At 45.2% G+C, this 22,020-nt stretch overlaps 2 protein-coding genes across 4 annotated transcripts in view; one reads left to right on the forward strand and one right to left on the reverse strand.

Moving 5' to 3' along the window:
• HPS6 (HPS6, biogenesis of lysosomal organelles complex 2 subunit 3) lies at positions 1,378-4,545 on the reverse strand. The gene has a single exon (XM_005698407.3). It carries the CDS (start codon positions 4,415-4,417, stop codon positions 2,012-2,014), a length of 2,406 nt encoding a protein of 801 aa, XP_005698464.3. The 5' UTR covers positions 4,418-4,545; the 3' UTR covers positions 1,378-2,011.
• Positions 7,974-22,020, forward strand: part of C26H10orf76 (chromosome 26 C10orf76 homolog) — a 167,776-nt gene continuing 153,729 nt past the window's right edge. Inside the window, exons 1-3 of one of the 3 annotated variants that reach the window (XM_018041317.1) lie at positions 7,974-8,105; positions 20,801-20,937; positions 21,329-21,441. In XM_018041317.1, the coding sequence (XP_017896806.1) occupies positions 20,898-20,937; positions 21,329-21,441 (153 nt within the window). In that variant the 5' untranslated portion in view covers positions 7,974-8,105; positions 20,801-20,897. The remainder of the gene's footprint in view (positions 8,106-20,800; positions 20,938-21,328; positions 21,442-22,020) is intronic. The other 2 variants (XM_018041319.1, XM_018041318.1) reach the window with 2 other exon arrangements.

The following is a 22,020-nucleotide window of genomic DNA, read 5'->3' on the forward strand; positions in this document are numbered from 1 at the left end:
AAAGCCAAGTGGCAGTCCTTACCTTGGGCCCAAGCCATGGACAAGGGATACCTGGGGAGTCTGGGATGATGCTGAGTAGCAGCACCCAGAGTCCCACCCTAAGCCCAGAACCCAGCTGAGGAGTCCCTTGCGTAGCAGCGGGTAGAGGGCCAAGGCCTCTTCAAAGGGGGTCCTGCTAACTAAATCCAGAGGGTCAGAAATCTGTGCTGGAGGTGCTCTTGTTTCTTGGTTTAGACAGTCAGCCTCCAAGCAACCCTGCTCCAGTGACTTTTGTTACTAAGCCAGAAGTCTCTGCAGATAGCTCTCCTGTTTGTGGTCAACCTTCCCTTTAACCAGGAATCCTAGGGAGGACAAGCATGGCCCCAGGGCCTAGCACAATTCCTACTTAGGAACAGAAGGGTCTTGGGGAAAGGAAGCGTGAACCTTGGCAAATCCCCCTCCTCACTACAGGCTAGAGGAAGAATGAGCCAGGAATGAGAAGTGCTTTCAAGCCCAAGCCAGCATCAGCTGTAGGGCTATACAGTGAGGAAATGAGTGAGTGAGTGAGTGAGCGAGTGAAGTTGCTCAGTCATGTCCGACTCTTTGTGTCTGACTGTAGGGGTATACAGTAAGGTGGTTCAAATCTTAGAGCTCCTACTTTCTAGTTGACTGACCCTGGTCAAGTAGTCTTTCTAAATCTGTTTCCTTATCTGTAAAATGGGGATTAGTACTTTCCTGATGGGGTTATTAGAAACATTATAAAAGACAGACTATTTAAAGACTAGCAGAGTACTCATATAAATGTTAATGATTAATATTTTCATTATTGGAAGTGGCCACTTTAGCCAAAAGTTCAGATTCAACCACTCCCTCTATGACCAACTCTATGAGGCCCTTAGCTGTTCAAAAACACACCAACTGTGTATGTGTTTCTGGAGTGTTTTCCAATACCAACCATCAGTTCTCTGTGGACACCAACTGGGTGTCCTGCAAGTCAACTCAGTTCTGATACTAACTACATGGAGTTAGCATAGGCCCCACAGGTTAAGGGCTCAATTCCACAAGACCACCTTCACTTCCAATGCCAGTCACAAGCCACTGATACTTCTGACTGGCTGGCTATTAATTGGGAGTTCCCATACTATAAATCAGGCTTCCCTGGTGGCTCAGCTGGTAAAGAATCCACCTGCAATGTGGGAGACCTGGATTTGATCCCTGGGTTGGGAAGATCCACTGGAGAAGGGAATGGCTACCTACTCCAGTGTTCTGACCTGGAGAACTGCGAGACTATTCCATGGGGTTGGAGTCAGACACAACTGAGCAACTTTTACTTTCAGTTTCATGCTATAAATTGGTTTGACAATTTGCTAGAACAGCTAACAAAACCCAGGAAAATACTTATGTTTACAGGTTTATTAAAGGATACAACTGCCAGATGGAAGAGATGCACAGGGCAAAGAATTGTGTATGGGGTGTGCATGGGGCTTCCATACCCTCTCTGGGTGCATCACTGTTCCAGCACCTTAGTGTGTTCACCAAGCCAGTTCATCAAATTTCCCTGTTTAGGAGCTTTTATAGAGCTTAATCTCTAGTCCCATTCCCCTCCCAGAAGGCTGAGGATGGGCTGAAGCTTTCAACCCTTTCACCACTTAGTCTTTCTGCTGACCAGCCCTTATCCTGATGCTAGGGGTCCCCACTTTTAGTAGCAGTATAAATTTACCTTAGTATAAATGCAGGTTTGATATAAAGGAGTTTGTTATAACAAAGACACTTCTTTCACGCATACCACTAGGAAATTCTACAAGTTTTAGAAGCTCTGTGCCAAGACGGAAACCTAAGGACAAAAACCAAACATGTTTATTATACCATTTTATATATATATATGTATATATATATATATATACACACACACACATATACATATATATATAAACTCCTCGGAAGAGAGAAGAGTATTGCACACACAAGTCCCACTCTGGCTCCTCCAACTCCTAGGCACCTTTCCCTGATCACTGTGTCCTAGAGACAATTTTCAGCCTGTGTCAGTCACATAGAGACCCTGTCCAGATGGTGCCCAGGCCTCCAGGCCTGGGTGGTCTGATGCCTGGAGGGCTGACACCCGAGGTGGGGTGGGGGGTGGAGTGTCTGGGTCCCATAGAATGTCCTCATATAAGCTTAGAACTGGGCCAGAGGCTCGTCCTTGAGTCCCAGTCTGCTTCAGCAGGGCTCTGAGCAAGCCCACAGTGAGAGGGGGCTCTGCCCCAGGCTCAGGGAATGGGGCAGGGGGCTCCAACTCATCTGGGAGGTATGTCCGCAGTAGAAGCAGGAGTTCAGCTGGAGCTAGGTCTGGTGGGCACAGGCGGCAAAGGAGGGGGAGGTGAGCATCAAGCCGGCGATGCCGGGCAAATTCAGCCAACAGCAGTTTGAAGATCTCACTTCGAAGCAGGGGGCTAGAGGGGCTGAGGGCCAGGCCAGCCTCTAAAGCCCGTTCCCACTGTTCCTTTTGCACCAGCTGCCCCACAGCTTGGAGCACAGCTTTGGGCCGCCCACTGCCCAAGAGTAGGTCTAGCTCCAGTGCTTCAGGCCTAGTCCCCTCCTCACCTAGTACTGCCAGGGCTCGGCGATAGAGGGGCAGCCCTGGGCCTCCTGCTCCCCAGCCAGGCCCCCCCTGTTGCTGGGCCAGCTCTACAAAGGGTGGTAGCCATTGTGGCTCCAGCTGGCAGAGGCACTGGCACAGGAGTTCAAAGGGGGGCAGTATGCCATTGGGTGGTTCTTTTCCAGCAGCTGTAGCCCCCAGTACCTTCTTCCACACATCCGGGGGAGCGTGGGACCTCAGATGGCCATTGCCATCTGGCTGGAGCTGCAGGACCCTGAGGATGGCACCCCAGGCTGCTGTAGGGAGGGCTTGGAAAATGGTGTTGAGCTGGGCCAGCTGGTCTCCTATCAACTCAGTCCTCAGCAGCCGTGCCACTTCATGCTCTGCCAACTCAGTCCACCCAGCCTCCTCCTCATCCCCAGCCACAAGCTGGGCTTTGAGCTGTTCTAAGCCCCGGTAATCCCGAAGCTCGGCCCTCAGTGTGGTCAACAGTGCTGATGGGGACACATGGCCCTGGAGGATGGATGCCAGGGCCTGAGGTGCTCGGAATGTGCTGTTGTGTCGCAGTTCCTCTGGGGTGAGCTGGGCACCCCGCAGGCTCCGTCGCTGGTAGTACTTGCAGGCCTCCTCAAACACCATATCTTCAGCTGAAGGCAGCTCAAGGCTTTGTGGGGTCTTCCAGCCTACTTGAAACAGACCCACAGCTGAAAGTAAACGAAGACCCCCTCGAGCCTCCAGCTCTTCCTGATTTTCCATGCCAGGGGCGGGGGTTTCCAGCAGATGTACTCGGTCTGTACTCAGGATCTTCCTCTCCAGCAGCTGCCCACTGCCCATGTCCAGCAGTTCCAATGTGGAGCCCAGCACACAGGCCAGAGTGCCATGAAATGTGCCCAGTGCTGCAGACCCTGCCAGGCTGGCAGGTGCCTCCTGCAGGGTGCCAACAGTCCGGGAGCCACCGTGGGGCTGTACCAGGCTCACAGTGCCCCTGAAATCAAGCCACATCAGGCCCTGGGGAGTTGGGGCCCAGGTATGTACAGTCAGTGGCTGCCTGGGGGACAGCAGTCCTGGAAGGCCTCGGAGCAGGGTCCTGAAGTCCCATGTATCTCCTCTTCCAGGATTCAGGCTTTTACTGTGGGAGAGGCCAAGACATGGGGCAGCCACCACTACCTTGCCCTTGCTTGGGCTCCAGATGAGCAGAATATGACCCAAGCCAGTCCAGGTGTTGGCAGTGGGCACAAGGAAGAGGTCCTTGCGGGAAGTCAGCAGCCCGAAAGCGGGGCAGTGGTGCAGCAGTATGTGCGTACTGCCCAGGTTGGTGCCGGCCTCACCGCTGGGCTCGAGGGTCCTGACGCACACACAGTGGCTGAAAGCCACTGCAGGAGGCCCTAACGGGCCATCAGCGCCGGCCTGCCGCTCCTCGCACCACACCAGGCGGCCTCGGGGCGCCGCCACGGCCACCACACGGGCTCCATCTCCAGGACACAGCTCGGTGCTCTGCAGCAGCCGCCAGCCGGGCCCCACCCCCGAGCCCCACACCTCGACTAGGCCACTCTCCCACACTAGGACTAGCGCCGATCGCGCCGGCCACGGCAGGAGGAAGGCGTCTAGCGGTGAGGGCTGGCCAGGCGGCCAGGCGCTTTCCAGCTCCGCACCGGGTCCACGCACCGCGACCAGCAGTTGCGGGGCTGGTGACCCCGGAGGTCGCAGCAACAGTAGGTGGCGGCCGTCTGGGCTGCAGCGAACTCGGACGGCTGGGTCCCCGGCTAACAGCTCCCGGAGCCGGGCCGCGCCGCTGAAGTTGCTCAGATCTGAGAGCAGGCGCAGAGTCCCCGCACGCTTCATGGTGTTCTCCGCGCCGGAGCACGCCTAGGTCCGCCGCACCTTCGGGCAAAGCCCGTCTCTCAGTCCCGGGTTCCCGCGGGAAGTCGAGGATGGGGTTGAGACTTCCGTCCCGGGTCGACTAGGCGAGCCAAGGCCGGGCTAAGACTCAGCCCCGCCCAGCCCCGCCCCTCGCGGCTAGCTCGAGACCTGCGCCTGTTTTACGCCCAGCCGGCAAAACACCGCCCATCAAGGGGCGGGGGCGCTACAGGGGCATAGGAGGAGCCGCGAGAGCGCCCAATGGTCTCAGAGTCTCCAACCTCGCCAACCCTGGGGCCGCTTTCGGAGGCCGACTGCCTCAGGCCCCAGGAAGCCGGGAAGTGGCCCAAAGTATCCAGATTCCAGCCCTTTCAGCATCCAACTCCCAACGCTTCCCTTCCCTCCAAGCCACGCTCTCTCATTCCAAAATTGGAAAATTCATGAAATTTTTTATTGAGCACCTACTAAGTGCCTGGCTCTGGGGAGACAACCCCGAACAAAAGGGAAAACCTCAGCTTCATGGAATGACAATCTAGTGGAAAAAACAATAGCTAGTACTTTCTTAGAACGTACTGTGACCCTCACCCCCTTTTAAAGATGAGGGAAATGAAGCACAGAGAGATAAAGTACATTGACCAAGATCACACAGCCATTAAGCAGTAGAGATAGAGGTAGGATTTCAACCACACACAATCTGGGTCTAGGGTCATTGCACCAAACCATTTTATCAACAACCCATCCAAACTAACATTTTGCTAGAAAACAAAATTAAAACATACTTTAATGGTACTGAGTCTGTGTGTAATCTCTTCAGTTCAGTTCAGTTCAGTTCAGTCGCTCAGTCATGTCCGACTCTTTGCGACCCCATGAATCGCAGCAGGGCCAGGCCTCCCCGTCCATCACCAACTCCTTGATTTAACTCAGACTCACGTCCATCGAGCCATTGATGCCATCCAGCCATCTCATCCTCGGTCGTCCCCTTCTCCTCCTGCCCCCAATCCCTCCCAGCATCAGAGTCTTTTCCAATGAGTCAACTCTTCACATGAGGTGGCCAAAGTACTGGAGTTTCAGCTTTAGCATCAGTCCTTCCAAAGAAATCCCAGGGCTGATCTCCTTTAGAATGGACTGGTTGGATCTCTTTGCAGTCCAAGGGACTCTCAAGAGTCTTCTCCAACACCACAGTTCAAAAGCATCAATTCTTCACTTCAGTACCTACAAATTGACATGCAAGAGTTCTCTCCACCCCAGAATGCCTTCTCAGGTGCTGTAGGATTCTTCTGTCCTCCAAGTCCAGTCCCTGTTTCATGAGCCTTGCCCCTCCTTCCCTTTCCACACAACTTCCCTGAGAATTGCATCCATATCTGTTTCATCAGCCTCATTTTGTCCTCTTGCTCTCAGCATGGAGAAGGAAATGGCAACCCACTCCAGTATTCTTGCCTAGAGAATCCTGTGGACGGAGGAGCCTGATGGGCTGCCATCTATGGGGTCGCACAGAGTCGGAAATGACTGAAGCAACTTAGCAGCAGCCGCAGCTCTCAGCATAGAAACACTCTCCAGTTTGTCCTGTTTTGGAAGTCACTGTTTCATTCTTATCTCCTGAAACTGTCACCTCGATTACTCCCTCTCCCTTCACAGTCAAGTTTCTTGCAGATTTAGCATTTGTTGTCTCTAATTTCTCCCCTTCATTTCTCAAACCACTACTTATCAGAAGCAGATTTTCCTGAGGTCTCCAAGGTATTTTTATTTCCTTTTCTCTTTGAGACATTTGACAACTTCCTTATTGAAAGTCTCTCCTGTAGTTTCCACAGCATTTTCTTCCCACTCTAATTTCCCTCCTTTTTAGATAGTACTATCTTCAGAACTTTGTCATTGGTTCCTCTTTCTCCACCATCCTTTAATTGCTGGTTTAAAGTTCTGTTTGGGGTCCTTTTCTCTCTGCCTCACCCCCTCATTATTACTTTTTTAAAACCCTCTTCCTAGACCATTTCTTTCCTTCTTGTGGCTTGAACTGAAGAAGGAATTCATAGGGCCTGGACTCCATCTTAGGCCTGTTCATGCTGATCATGCTCAGCCACCTTTAATGGACTCTGAACTCTGTGTTTAGTGCCTATGAAAACAACAGAAGGATAAGACCCCCCTCCAGGCACGGGAACCTTGAAGATCATATCTAGGTTACTCATGGCCCAAGAGAAAGCATACACTAATTACCCCTTCCTTCAGACAGGCCATTAATTTTTCTGTATCTATTGGAGTGTAACCTCAGGTTTATTGATTATTGGCTAACTGTTTGACTGTTTGAGCACATGAGCATATAGCACATGAATCATGGGGTTATTGGGATTGTATTTTCCTTGGTTTATGTAAGTCTCAAGGAATATGGAGTGGTGGGTTCAGACACATACACGTGGGGTATAAAAGATTTTCACAAATGCTGGTCAGGGTCCTCGGCTAAGAGGAGACTCTGCCTTGGGCCCACTGGTGTAATAAACTGTACTCCACTATCTGCATTGTCCTTCTGAGTGAGTTTGTTTCCTGGAACGCGTGGCTACAACAGAACCGTTACCACTAGGACAATGGCTCCAAAATATTTATCTACAGCCAAGATATCTCTGCAGAGTTCCAACAGAAGATATCCAAATGTCTACTAAATACTTTTGCCTGGGTATTTAATGGACATTTCCTAAAACAGTGGGAACAGTGTCAGACTTTATTTTTTGGGCTCCAAAATCACTGCAGATAGTGATTGCAGCCATGAAATTAAAAGATGCTTACTCCTTGGAAGGAAAGTTATGACCAACCTAGATAGTATATTCAAAAGCAGAGACATTACTTTGCCAACAAAGGTCTCTCTAGTCAAGGCTATGGTTTTTCCAGGAGTCAAGTATGGATGTGAGAGTTGGACTATGAAGAAAGCTGAGTGCTGAAGCACTGATGCTTTTGAACTGTGGTGTTGGAGAAAGCTCTTGAGAGTCCCTTGGAGTGCAAGGAGATCCAACCAGTCCATTCTAAAGGAGATCAGCCCTGGGATTTCTTTGGAAGGACTGATGCTAAAGCTGAAACTCCAGTACTTTGGCCACCTCATGTGAAGAGTTGACTCATTGGAAAAGACTCTGATGCTGGGAGGGATTGGAGGCAGGAGGAGAAGAGGACGACAGAGGATGAGATGGCTGGATGGCATCACCAACTCGATGGACATGAGTCTGAGTTAAATCAAGGAGTTGGTGATGGACAGGGAGGCCTGGCGTGCTGTGATTCATGGGGTCGCAAACAGTCGGACACGACTGAGCGACTGAACTGAACCGAAACATCATCTTCCTCCCCAAATTTGCCGATTTCAGAATTTGCCATATTTAAAGAAACTGCTAATTCAAGTTGTATCCAGTAGACTCCTGATACAGGTTCCTTTCGCTAATGTCTGTCGCGGTGCATTTCGGGAAACGTAGTCTTTGTGATGCTTGCTGGGAATCGTGGTCCGAGCCAGCCTCAGGCAGCGGGCGCCGGCGAACCTCTCAGCGGCAGGCTTTAGGACCCAGGGGGACACGGCGGGCTGGGGGGAAGGGTCGGGGAAGGTCGGGAGCGCGTCCGTGAGCCCGGAGCAGCGGCGGTGTCGGTGGCGTCGGGAGCGAGCGGACCCGGGAGCGGCACGGGTGGTGGAGGAGGAGCCAAGGGCTCGGTAAGCGTTGCCGGCCAGGGCAGGTTTCCGAACCTGGCCAACCTCTGCGGGTCCTGCCATACTAGGCCTTGGCCCTGAGGCGGCCCTGGGGGCGGGGCCTGCGCTCGCCGGGGGGACGACGCGGGGAGAGGGAGGGAGGCAGGGCAGCTGCTGAGGCGGGCGGAGGCTGCGTGCGGCGGGGAGGGTGGGCCCCGAACGGCGGAGCGGAGCCAGAAGCCGAGCGCTCCTCCAGCAGCGGGTCCCTCTAACTCTCCAGTGCCGCTTCGGGTCCCTGGTGGGCTCTCCTGGCAGCCGAGGTGCTGACCTTTGACCCCGGCACGAGGCTGACCCGGACTCCTCAGGCTATCTTGAGAGCTTTTCGCCCAGGTTGTTCCCACCCAAGTGGCGTTCAACCCATCCTAGCCCTGAGGTGAGGGCGCGGAGTAAGACCCCGGAGAAGGGCTAGAGGAAGCCCTGTGTGCCGGAGTGTTCAGGTGCCCCGGAAGGGCTCCATCCTGTCCTTTTTTACAGCCCCTGACCGTCGAGCTTCAGCCCACCCTTCACACAAAGCTCCCATGTTTTCTCTCGCTAATTAGGTGTGAACCAGGGAAACGAACCTGTTCCCAGCAAGGTGTAGGGAAGAAACAGGAAATAAAAGCTGGTTCCTTGGGGAAGGAGAACTATGGGAGGCTGAGGAATGCTGCCTCTCGACGTGGAGAAGTAGAGGCTTGGGCAGGGCCCAGTAAATGTGGATCATCTGACCCGCCCCAATTCCTCCTCTCCAGGAGAAGTTTTGCGTGTAGTGAGAGCTGTTTCTTTGCTATTCTGTACTCTCACTGACTTTGTAAAGGAGGGCAAATAGGGTTTGTGTCTGCTGTTAATTTAGCTCAAGTTAATTGGAATTATTTTCGGTGTGCCTTCCGTTGGTCTTGTGTGCACAATACCTCCTGTGTGAGGGCTTTTCCAGATATAGGATCAGCCTAGAGGAAAGGATGAGTCTTCTTGTTAGGATTGTGAACGAGTACTCTCATTCTTTCCTTAGCGAACAGGGGAGACTTTAAGGTATTTTCATAGGGTGTTTAGGCATATATACTCGTTAGACATTTGAATAGTAATAATAAAACCTCTTGAAAACACAAAGCAGTGTTAGGAAAGTTAGACTTTCATATAGAGCCAAGTTCAGAAATCCATAGAATTTGGGGAAACTAACCAAATACCAAATTGATCCAGGATATATGAAGGTGAACTCTATTCAACATACATTCATGGAGCACTTATGTAACTGGCTCTGGGGTTAGATTTATGAGTGTCAGGCTTCTTGCCTTCGGAGATGGCCCACACTGTCTGAGGAGTGTGTTTCTCAAGATAAATCCACTTCTTATACTTTTTAAAAAATGATGACTGTATTTCTTCAAGAACATCAGAGAGACATATTCACATGAAAGTTGTAATGCTGCGTGTTACAAATCCATTTAAAGGAATTTATTTGGTGTGAAGGAAATATTACCATTGCCTGGAGGGTCAGGGCAATCTGCAGGGAGGAAGTATTTGAGTTGCTGTTGGAAATGAGTAGGAACTTGTGCAGGTAAGGAAAGGCATTCCAGTTGGAGACAACAGCATGAGCAAAGACATGGTGACAGTCAGGAAAGAAAATAACATGACTTTTAAGTGTCAGAAATTTGTCTGAAACAGAATGTGTGGTGGGGAAATTGCCTGGAGGTGAGACTGCAAAGAGAGCCGGGAGCCATTGGAACTTTTTAATGTTAGAGAATGATAGAACTGCAGATTAAAGTAATGGAGAAATGAGGCAGTGAGACTAATTAGAGTTGTTGCAATTGACTGAGAGTCTCAATCAAGTGTGGCAGTGGGAATGAAGAGGAAGGGGAATGGATTTTAAAAGTATTTCTGAGATAGCTGCAATAGGACTTAGTGACTGTTTTAGGGAGAGACAGTGGGCTAAGCTTTCTAATTTGAGAAATTGGGTAAATGGGAATTTCATTGACCAGGATATGGATTAGAAAAAGTAGAGCAGATTTTTTAAAGGGTTGGGTGACTTTGGAAAAGGTACAGTGGAGATAGTCTGGTATGCTGAGATCAAGTTGATTGTGGAATATACCCATGGACATGTTAGTAGGCAGCTGGAAATAAGGAGGCCTGGTGAGCTTGATATTTTGGCAGTAGCTTGGAAGAAGGACATACATGAAAAAACTCCTGGGAAAATAATGTCTATTTCTTTATAAGAAATTCTTTGAATAGGCACTTCTTTCACTTAATAGTAAGCATCTCAAGGCAGGGACCATACCTCTAATTTTGTGTCCTTTTCTGCTTAGACCGTGCTCATGTTGTTATAAGGTCCTGGTAAGTGTTAGTTGTTGAGCTAACAGGAAATCAATTTACTTTGCTAGGTTGCTGTTACCTTTTGTGCTTTCCTTTAAGAAGATTATGGGAGTGTGTCTTATAATTTTCATTTTATGCTTAGGTGGTATTCATGAGGCTTGTATTGTTCAACAGGAAAGGAGATGAAGAAGGTGTGAGTGACATTGTACTGCTTGAGGAAGTTCAGGGCTTGAGCAGGAGATAGACAGTATTAATTTACAACAGCTCCTGCTCTTGAGAAGAGGATCTTACAATGAATTCTCATTCTGGGAGCTGTCAGAAAAAGGTGATTTTCAATCACAGTTTCCTGAAATCCTGTCAGTTTGAAGTTGGTTCCTCCTTCTAAAGGTACAAGTGCATTCCTTCTTATGTAAAATCATTTGAAAGGGAACCTGACATAGTCGTTTGCTTGAACCTCTTCATCTCTATTATTAATTTGTGAAAGGAGGCAGACTTAGCAGATTCTGATGGGACCAGATTGAATTCTCTTCTGTGGAGCTAGTTCACTTCTAATAGATGCAGGCTACGACCAATAACCCAGAGTAGAGATTGGGGAAATCGTGGTTTCGCCACTTGCTGCTTAGTCTTGGGCAAGTCCCTGAGTTAATTCCACTTTCAAGTGTAGGCTAGACACCCACTCTGAGGTAAACACTGTACAGAGCATAGGAACACACACAAGATAAGGGATGCTGCCCCATAGTGGCTCATGTACTTATTACTGAATCAGGCCAGTTCTGTCCTAGCATCTAGAAAATAGGGGTGATGGTGGTCAGATGTACCATGGGAATGTGATATGAATACCAGTTTGGAGTATCCACATAATTTTAACTGAATCTAGATTTTTGAATGTTCTACTAGTAAGCACTTGTTTGTTTTTTGTTTTTTGCACTAACACGATATTCTCATAGAGCTACCAGAAAGATTTAGTGGCTTTACTACTTATTACTTGGGCAAAGTAAAATCCTCACTGTAAAATTATGGTATTAGTACCTACTTCATTTCTTGTTGTAAGGATTAATACAGTATATTTAAATCATTTAGAACAGTGCCAAGTATATAGTGAGTACTTAGTAGTAGTATTTATTATTATGTACCACCTTGAGTGGGAGGCTGTGCTCTGAAAGATATGGAGGAATGAATGATGGATTCCAGCCCCAGTAATTATCATTTGTTTTATTTTAATTACTGGGGCTGGAATCCATCATTCAAATAAAACAAATGATAGAATGAAAGGGTTGTGGCCTGTAGGGGAGCTCTCTATGAAGAGAATTTAGGGGGACTTCCCTGGAGATCCAGTGGTTAAGACTTTGCGCTCCCACTTCAGGGTGGAAGGGTTGGATCCCTGGTTGGGGAACTAAGATCCCACATGCTGTGCGGTGTGGCCAAAAAAAAAAAAAAAAAAAAAGACCACGTGAAGGGGATTTAGACAGGCAGCTTCAAGAATGCAGGTCTCACTCTTATTTTCATTTTGGGGGTATAAAAGACTTAGAGTGACTAGCAGTAAAAATGCAGTAAAACGGAAAGGAGTTACATGCTGGTTTCAGACCCAGTCTGGGGGTAGAATTAGGGGAACCCATGTCCCATGCTACTGAAAGAAGGTATGACAGGGAGTCACGTGGAACATGAGTATGTGAATCCAATTAGTGAGCTAAATCTTTGGGGCCTTCAGAAAGGAAGAGGTGATACAGGAGCTAGTTTGAGAAATTAAGGGTTGGGATTTGAAGGTAAAAACGCCTTGCATTATAGTTTTAGTGTTTACCTTGGGAGTGTGGAATGCCTTGCAGAAGGACATAGGGAGCAGAAACTTTTGCCTAAAAATTAAAAACACAAACCCTCACATCTAGAGGAACTAGGGAAATTTTTTAGGAGGGTCAGAAGACTGTTTCTGACTTGGTAAACCTAGTGTGTATTGGGTGAATGGCTCATGATCAGAGTGGAGTGGTGTTATCTGACATAGCCACAATTTCTGGGCAGACAGGATTTTCATCTCCTTCAGGAGGCACTGTGGGCTACTATAGTCAATGTGTTCTATAGTGATCTTTCACAGATGTGCAAACAGAGGCTAAGATCCTGAGAAGAGGGGATGGTGTTGGTGAGTAATACGGGGAGAATGAAGTGGAAGTAGGTGAGGATTGCTCCAGTGCCTTTCCTGGAGATGGCAGAAGTTTTATTCATCCTCTCAAAAATCTGTCCAGATGCTACTTTCTTTTGAGGGCTTGTTTTAAGGCTTAGATGAGTACTTCTCACACTTTAGTGAACATCAGTTTTTTGGGGCAGGGTCTTTTAACCTCGGCATTATTGACTTATTGGCCCAGATAATTCTTTGTGTGGTAACTGTCCTGTACACTTTAGGGTGTTTAGCATCATCCCTGGCCTCTACCCAGTAGATGCCAGTGGTACCTCCCCTCCCAGTTGTGATAACCCAAAATACCTCTAGGCATCAACAGATGTCCCTTGGGAGCCAGAATTACCCCAATTCAGAACCACTGACTAGGGTCATTATTAGAATGTAGACCTCTAATCCTTATCTTGAAAAGTCTGTTTCAGTAGTGGGGAGAGGGATTTAGAAGTCTACATTTCTGGGAGGCATGCCAGGAGATTCTGAAACATGTGATCACAGCTCTGCAGGGGTAAAGCATTTTCATCTTTCTGTCTTGTTTTATAGTATCTTCCATTCATAATCAAGTTTTGGTGGAGAATTACCCTCAGAGCACTGACTTAGCTCAGTTAAGTTGTGTTAGTCGCTCAGTTGTGTCCAACTCTTGCAACCCCATGGACTGTAGCCTGCCAGGCTCCTCTGTCCATGGGATTCTCCAGGCAAGAATAGTGGAATGGGTTGCCATTCCTTTCTCCAGGATATCTTCCCACCCCAGGGATCGAACCTGGGTCTCCTGCATTGTAGGCAGATTCTTTACCATCAGAGCCACCAGGGAAGCCCTAAATCAGTTTAAATATAGTATCAATTAGATCCTACAGTGGATATCAATGTATTTCAGCCTTTTTTTTTTCCATTTATTATACTGAATACATCTATCAACTTGAGTAGACACTCAGGGTCTTCAATTTTTCCTTCTAAGTTTTCTACTATTTCATTGATTTGTCTGTCTCTTTTTCACTTCACCATTATATGTATATTTATATACATATGCATGCAGCAGATAGTTCTCTTTTACTTCTTAGGATGGCACAACTACCTACAGGCAAATAAGTGATGAAACTCAAGATATCTGGATACTCTACAGTTTGTTCATTAGGTGAGCAAGCCTGTACTCTTCCTCCTCACTCACCTGGAACCTCTTCAGTTTCTCTGCAGAGGCAGCTTTGTTTGTGTAGGTTACTCTACTTCTGTTCATCTCTGCTCAGTATAGTATAGGGGTTAAGGGCTGAACTCAAACATCAGGCTCTCTGGGTTTGAGTCTCTACTTTCACTTATCCTGGCAAGTTTTTTTTTTATTTTTGTTTTTTAACCACTTCATTCTTTAGTTTCCTTATTGTCAAGTTTCCTGGATCATAGATTGTGAGGATAAAACAACGTGTATAAAGTGCTTAGGACAGTGCTTGGTCTATAATAAGTGGAAAATAAGTGTCAACTCTTCAGTGGTTATTTTAGAGCAGTGTCCTGTGTGTGCAAGTTGGAGTCCCTACTAGGCTTTGTTCTAATGTTCTGCATGGGTAGTGTTAAATTTTCATATATTCACACATATATGTATGGAGAAGGCAATGGCACCCCACTCCAGTACTCTTGCCTGGAGAATCCCATGGATGGAGAAGCCTGGTAGGCTGCAGTCCATGGGGTCTCTGAGGGTTGGACACGACTGAGTGACTTCACTTTGACTTTTCACTTTCGTGCATTGGAGAAGGAAATGGCAACCCACTCCAGTGTTCTTGCCTGGAGAATCCCAGGGATGGGGGAGCCTGGTGGGGTGCCGTCTATGGGGTCGCACAGAGTCGGACATGACTGAAGTGACTTAGCAGCAGCAGCAGCACACACATATATGTATATATATGTGAACACATACATAGTTTTGGATTGAGGAACCGTATGCATAATGTGAAGTGTATGACTTGATAATTCTTTTACACATGTACATATTTCTATGGCTTCCACTCAGGTCAAGATAGAGCACATTTCTGGTACCTCAGAAGGCTTCCTTATACTCCATCCCATTCATCTCCCTGCCCAGGGTAACAACTATTCTAATCTCTGTCCCCACAGATTAATTTTACCTTTTTGAGTTTCATATAAATGAAATCATTAGTTTGTACTCGTTTCTTTCAGACATTTTTTATTCAGTATCTATTAGTTTATCAATATTATTTCAATAGTTTGTTCTTTAAAATTTCTGTATAGTATTCTACTGTATATATTATAATATATATAATATAATTTTCCCATTCTACTCCTAATGGACATTTGAATTCTCTTCATATATTTAAAAAAACTCACACTCAGTAAGCTTTACAAAAACCTTTCAAAAAAGGAATATTTATACCCTGGGCACTCTGGCATTTCTTTCTTTTTTGGCCATGATGTGTGGCATCAGGTTCTTAGTTCCCCAACCAGGGATTGAACCTGGGCCCCCTGCAGTGGAAGTGCACAGCACTAACCACTGGACTGCCAAGGAATTCCCTGGCATTTCTGTTTCTTGAACGTGCCAAGTGTGTTCAAGTCTTGGGGCCTTTCAGTTTGCTGTTACCTCTATCTGGAACACTTTTCTCAAGGTTTCCACATGGCTGTTTTCTTCCTGTTAGTCTGATCTTAGTCGTCCTGTCACTTTTCTTAGAGTCCTTTGATTTGCTATCTGTAGTCCCCCTAGACAATTTGTCTTCAAGTAACTTATCATTGTCTCAAGTTGTTTGCTGCCTTTCTTCCTCTACTAGAATGAAAGCTCTGAAAGCAGGGATCTTGTTTGTCTTGTTCACTGCTGTACCCTTAATACATAGCACCTGAAAGGTGATCAGTATTAGCATTGTTGAGTGAATGAATGCACGCCTGATCTGTGCATATTTTTTTCTTCCTGGATGGTGGGCACATTTATTTTTATTATTTTTCCTTCTTTCCCTTTGTTCTTTTCTTTTACTTTTTGTTTTCTTCCACACTGGTTGGAATGTTTTGCGATGTATTTCTGAGCATCTACCTACACTAGTGTTTTGGAGCCTCATCAAGCAGAGAAGTGAGGGTGATAACTTGCTACCAGTCCATCACAAGTGTGAACCTAAAACTCCAGACCATTACCCTAAAAGCCTGTAGAGAGCCATTCCGTACCCTCTTCCTATTTTGTTGAGATATGATTTTCAGCTCAGACGGTAAAGAATCTGCTTACAGTGCGGGAAGCCTGTGTTCAATTCCCGGGTTGGGAAGATCCCCTGGCGAAGGGAATGGCACCCCACTCCAGTATTCTTGCCTTGAGGATCCCATGGACAGAGGAGCCTGGCAGGCTACAGTGAAAGTGGTGCTAGAGTCGGACATGACTGAGTGACTAACACACACACACAATTTATATTTAACACTGTATAACTTTAAGGTATACAGTGTGATGATTTGATATACATATATATTATGAAATCATTACCAATGATAAAGTAAGTTAACACATCCATTACCTCACATGGTCACTGTTTTTCTTTTTTTGTGTGTGTGTGGTGAGAACATTTAAGATCTAATGTAGCGACTTTTAGATATATAATACAGTATTGTTAACTATAGTCACCAGGTTTTATGTTAGATTCCCACAACTTACTTGTCTTATAACTAGAAGTTTGTACCCTTTGACCAGCATCTCTCCATTTGCCCCATTCCCCATCCCTTGTGCAACCACCAGTCTAATCTACTCAATTTCTATTTGTTTTGCTTTTTTAGATTCCACATGCAACAAACAATATTTGTCTTTATCTGACATTTTGTTTAGCATACTGCCCTCAAGATTGACCTGTGTTGTTGCAAATGGCAAGATTTCCTTCTTTTTTATGGCTGAATGATATTCCACTGTATGTATATACCACCTTTTCTTTATCCATTTGTCCAGAGATGGACATTTAGGTTATTTCCATGTTTTTTTTAATTGTGAATAATGCTGCAGTGAACATGAGAGTGGATCTCTTCAAGATAGTGACTTTATTTTCTTCAGATATATATGGAAGTGGGAGTGCTGGGTCATATGGTAGTTTTATTTTTAGTATTTGAGGAACATCCATACTGTTTTCTGTAGTGGCTGTACCAAGTTTCATCCCCACCAGCAGTGCACAAGGGTTCCCTTTTCTGCACATTCTTCCCATGGCTTCTTGCCATGGCTTTTGCTGTTGTTTGTTGTTTAGTCACTAAGTCATGTCCAACTCTTTGCAACCACATGGACTGCAGAATGCCTGTCTTCCCTGTCTTTCACTGTCTCCCAGAGTTTGTTCAATTTCATGTCCATTGAGTCAGTGATGCTGGGCTTCCCAGGTGGTGCTGGTGGTGAAGAACCCGCCTGCCAATGCAGGTAGACTTAAGAGATGCAAGTTCTGTCCCTGGGTCTAGAAGATCCCCTAGATAAGGGCATGGGAACCCACTCCAGTATTCTTGCCTGGAGAATTCCATGGATAGAGGAGCCTGGCATGCTGTAGTCCATAGGATTGTGCAGAGTCGGACACGACTGAAGTGACTGAGCATGCAGGCACACACGAGTCGGTGATGCTATCTAAGCATCTCTTCTGCCGCCCTCTTCTCCTCCTTCCTTCAGTCTTTTCCAGCATCAGGGTCTTTTCCAGTGAGTTGGCTCTTTGCATCAGGTAGCCAAAATAGTGGAGCTTCAACTTCAGCATTAGTCCTTCCAATGAATATTCAGAGTTGATTAAGATTGACTGGTTTGATCTCCTTGCAGTTCAAGAGACTTTTCAAGAGTCTTCTCCAGCACCACAATTCGAAGGCGTCAATTCTTTGGCTTTCAGCGTTCTTGCAGTCGAACACATATTGGCAAATTGAAGCCAGGAAGAGAAAGGAAACTTATAGAATGAGTGTATAATAGTTGGGACCAAAAAAAAGACTTTTTAAGATATTTTTCCCAGTTTTATTGAGAAACAATTGACATACATCACTGTGTAAGTTTAAGGTGTACAGCATGATGGTTTGATTTATGTATATTGTGAAATGATTACCTCAATAGATATAGTTTTTTAACCTTCATCATCTCGTATAGATACAATACCAAGACTTTAATAGAGTAACTGATCACTCTGGAAATCAGAGTGAATTTCTATTAAGTTAATTTTCTGATACTAGAGTTGGCATATATTGTGCTTAAGAAGACAATAAAATAAATGAGTAACTTGTTAAGTGTAACTAACATTCCTTGCCTGTGAAACACTGGAGGTATTTGACTTTAGGTTTTAAAATCTTGATATTTAATTATTTTATGCTGTAGGGATGTGAAGTGTCATGCATTTAAGAAGTCTGTAGCTGGATTGCTTTAAGATATAGTTCTTATTGTATGACTTGGGTCTTTCAGAGAGAAGTTGTATGCAGGTCATGGGACCAGCAGTTCCTGAGGTTTAGGAATGAAAGACTTCATTGATTTACCATTGAGTTTGGGGGATTTGAAGCCATTCCTAAGTTTGGTGGTAGGTGAAATTAGCATTGAAAAGTTGCCTGATTATTTTTTATTACTTTGTCTACTATATCTTGTTTCTCAGAAACTGGTTCATGCCTAAGATGACATTTCTGTGGTATTGCTGTGGCTTTGCTGTATTTGCTTCTTCACTAGAAGGATTTAAAAGCCCAGACCAACAGAGGTCATAGTGTAGTCATAGAATGCTTTTTTCTCTTCCTTGTAGTCCACAGCATTTTCTTGGTGCTTTAACTCTATTTCTCACGATTTGCCTTGTGCTATGGGTTCTGGTGGCTCAGATGGTAAAGAATCTGCCTGCAATGTGAGACCCGGGTTGGGTCCCTGGGTCAGGAAGTTCCCCTGGAGAAGAGCATGGCAACCCACTCTGGTATTCGTGTCTGAAAATTCCATGGGCAGAGGAGCCTGGTGGGCCACAATCCATGGGTCACAAAGAGTTGGACGGGACTGAGTGACTTAACACTTCATGGGTTGTTCTGTGCCTGTCTCTGCTAATAGATTTGAGCTCCTAGAGGATCCAGTTTGGAGTTTCCTTTTTGTAACTCCTTAGTGCCTCAGTTGGAGAAGGCAATGGCACCCCACTCCAATACTCTTGCCTGGAAAATCCCATGGATGGAGGAGCCTGGTGGGCTGCAGTCCATGGGGTCGCGAAGAGTCGGACACAACTGAGCGACTTCACTTTCACTTTTCACTTTCTTGCATTGGAGAAGGAAATGGCAACCCACTCCAGTGTTCTTGCCTGGAGAATCCCAGGGACAGGGGAGCCTGGTGGGCTACCGTCTATAGGGTCACACGGAGTCGGACATGACTGAAGCGATTTAGCAGCAGCAGCAGCAGCAGTGCCTCAGTTAGAGCTTTACAGTATTTAGGTGTTCCTTTTGTGCTTGTGGTATTTCAGGGATGCTGAGAGAATCATTAGATAACATGTCTAGTCCAATCCTCTAGCTTTACTTCTAAGGAAACTGAGAAGCACAATGATTTACTCAGTGTCATCTAGTTGGTTGGGAGAGCTGTGTTCTAGTCTCAGTTCTGCTGGTTATTCGTTCTGTTATGTCTGGCTACTGCTCAGCTGCTACTGGTTCTCTCTACAATAGGGGAGGATTGTGAAAGAGGAAAGAAACACTGGGAGGATATAAACAGATTACACTTACATTACTGATGTATTGCAATTTACTGTTCTACCAGTCAGATATTTTACTTTCAAATTTGGGAGCACAGGCTTTGTTTTCTGAGATCCCAGAAAGACTTTTTTTAAGAGTTCTACACTTCTTCTATTTTGCATTCTAGATACCCTTCTTTGTTGTGCTCACTGGGTGGAGGTACTGGCAAAAGGAGGGGACTTTTATGTTGTCAGTTTCTAGTCATACTTCAGACATCTTGGGTGGTAAATTCCAGGTGCCTGTGATGATGACAGAGAATAATGAGTTGAGGCCCTTCGTTGAATTTCCCCCTGCTCCAGATGGAAGGAGAGTGATGAAAAGAATTTAATTTCTTAGGAAATTTGGTACTTTCGGTTGAAATTGTTTTTCCTTCCTCTCCTATTCCCTTTTGCTTATTAGAAAGTATTGATTCCGAAAGAGAAAGTGAGTTTATTAGATTTGGGGTGGACATTGATTAGCTGTAACCTAATTATAAATCCTCAGAAGGAGATGTTTGTAAACATGTGCTTTTCACATCCAGGCACTTTGGTTCCCACTATTCCTGTTAATCAACTGGTTGAAGCTGAGCACATGAAAGATCTATATCCACTAAGCTTAGAATTGCATTGCTTTTGATTTATTTTAATAGGATCCTCTTGATTTCCAATTTATTTTCTCCCGATAAGGACATCTTCCTCTTGACAACCTATTTAAAAGACACAGGAATGTTTTGAATGGAGCCTCTATTTCATGCTTTGAGGCAAAGCGATGATCAATATACTGTAAATTGCCTGAAAGAATCATCTCTTTTTTTGTTGTTGTTATTTTTTCCCTCAGTTTTCTCTGGATCATAAAGGAATAAGAGGTCTTAGTGAGGCTTTGATAGAGATAGGTCTAATTAAAATTTTAGGTTAAACATAGGATTTCTCAATGACAAGCATATACTGAGCATTTACTGCGAACCAAGTGCTTATGAAAAAGGTATAAGAAACAGTCCCTGTTCTAAGAATGCATAACATCTAGTGAGGAAATTTTCTGTGCTTTTAGAGCTCAAAAATGCATCTCCTTTGGGGCTATATGTATTAGAGAAAGATGATATCTGAGACAGAGTCTTTTATGCTGTTGGATTCATCTCTTCCTTAAAGTTTTGATTTTGATTTGAAGCATAGTGTATATTTTCCAAATGTCATTGAGCAAGATTAATTTTCTGCTGCTTTGGATTTGTCTGAAAGTGAAATCAGTCTCCTCACTACCATCCATACTTGCCATTGGATAAAATTGTTTCATAACTAAAGCCTAATATTTAAGGGAAAGAGAGGAATTTTGTCAACAGAAGAAAAAATTTGGAAAGTAAGAGAATGTGTAAATCCCTGTGGAGACCTGTGGCATTTCAAGTTCTCACTTGAAAAAAAATTGAGGATTCCTTGAAGCAAGGTGGGAAAATTTGGGCATGATTTGTGGAACTGCTTTTATAGAGAATTAAAAATACAGTGAAGTTATATATATAATTAAATTTGAAAGGAGTTCTATTTGGTTATTTTGAAATTAATTTAATTTTTGATCTTTTAACTACTGTTTTCTGCCTTGGGTTTCTTTGCAGAGGAATTTCTGAAGACAGTCAAGTCCAGTGTGATTTATGTGACAGTGAAGGCCAACTACTTTGCAGTGAGGAGGACCTACTTACTTTGGGGAAATCAATGGAGCACATCAGTCTGCATCACACTTCCTGCCTTAATGGTCCTAAGCTCGATCAATACTTGAAATTTAACTTCACCATTAGTCTGTGGGCAGTGTGTGCTTTGCAGCCTTTCCTCCATCAACCTCAAATATATGACCAGACCTATTACAGATGGAGCTAGTTACACTTTCCTGCTTGGTTTTGGATCTTCTTTAAGTCTTATCCACTGGCATGTTTTAAGGATGTAAAATGTGTTTTGCTGTAGACCAAGTTATGATTTAAACCTTGAAATTACCTGGTCAGAGGAGGGGATGTTGGACAAATGCACAAAATCTATAGCATGGTTATTTATCATTTCTTCTTCGTAAAAAATTTCCCATCAAGAGGTATTTCAATAGACTCTTCAACATCTTAGCATTTCTAGCACTAACTGTGGCTTTCTTTTCACAGATTCTCTCACCATGGCACAGGTAGAGAAACGAGGGGGTTTGCTCCGGAAATCTTCAGCCTCCAAAAAACCGCTGAAGGAAAAAGTGGTGCTGATGTATGATGAGATCTTCATGGTAAGGCCTGGAGCTCTGACATTTTTCACAGCTTGACTCCTTAGTTTCTTGTTCCAAAATGAGAATTAACCTCACCTCTGCCTGCTACTTTCTAGTTCTTCAGAGGGAAAAAGAGAACAAAGGTGAGAGTAAGTTCTCTCATAGTAGAAATTATGATCATGTGTTAATTAACGTAGATTGTTGTTATGTTGTTCTTATAGATTGTTGCCTCTAGCTGGGTAAAACAATTGAAAGACGATGGCTCTTTCTGAATATATTTAAGAGTTGTCTTCCTTATGATTTGACTTAAGGACCTTTCTATCCTAGATGTCCTTTGAAGTTCCCTTTGGCCCTAGAATTCTATGGTCCAGATATTTTAAAAAGATGCACTGTTACATTCTGTTTCAAGTTGTTAGATATTGGGGATTTCTTTGGGTCTTCAGAACTGTGTATTGACCGTGGTCTAGGCCTGTGTTTTAAAATATAACCTATCATGGAAGTTTAGAGTAATTAGATACCCTGCATATGTACTTAACTTCTGAAATCTTGGTCATAAGTAGTACATGTAAACGTGTAAAACATGTTATTCTTGTAAAAGGA

Source organism: Capra hircus, chromosome 26 (genome assembly GCF_001704415.2).
Source record: "Capra hircus breed San Clemente chromosome 26, ASM170441v1, whole genome shotgun sequence".
NCBI classification, from domain to species: Eukaryota; Metazoa; Chordata; class Mammalia; order Artiodactyla; family Bovidae; genus Capra; species Capra hircus.

Bases quoted from the DNA above. Each gene is read 5' to 3' on its own strand.
- HPS6 (XM_005698407.3), bottom strand. From the start codon at position 4,417: ATGAAGCGTGCGGGGACTCTGCGCCTGCTCTCAGATCTGAGCAACTTC.